The 246-nt window shown below is 55.7% G+C and overlaps 1 protein-coding gene across 1 annotated transcript in view; it reads left to right on the plus strand.

Annotated features, from left to right (window-relative positions):
• Positions 1 to 246, plus strand: part of naa15a (N-alpha-acetyltransferase 15, NatA auxiliary subunit a) — a 13,849-nt gene that overhangs the window by 12,500 nt on the left and 1,103 nt on the right. The window contains exon 18 of the mRNA XM_035669272.1: positions 7 to 150. Within this exon, the coding sequence (XP_035525165.1) occupies positions 7 to 150 (144 nt within the window). The remainder of the gene's footprint in view (positions 1 to 6; positions 151 to 246) is intronic.

A 246-nucleotide genomic window follows, 5' to 3' on the forward strand; every position in this document is an offset into this window, starting at 1 on the left:
GTGCAGTGAGTGAGAGTGCAGACTTGGCGGAGGCAGTGAGGACGGTGTTGAAGCAGGAGATCTCCCGGCTGTTTGGGGAGAGCAACCCTCAGAGCTTCAACAAGAATTACCTGAGCCAACACTCCAACTCTATCCCGCACCGACTGGCTGGTAGGCAGCGCACACACAACAGAGTCCTTACCGCTGCGGACCGGGTTTGAGTCCAACCTGGGACCTTTGCTGTATTCTCTCTTTCTCTCTCTCTCT

Source organism: Morone saxatilis, unplaced genomic scaffold, assembly GCF_004916995.1.
Source record: "Morone saxatilis isolate NCDOM2014 unplaced genomic scaffold, NCSU_SB_2.0 Contig22, whole genome shotgun sequence".
In the NCBI taxonomy this organism is placed as follows: domain Eukaryota; kingdom Metazoa; phylum Chordata; class Actinopteri; family Moronidae; genus Morone; species Morone saxatilis.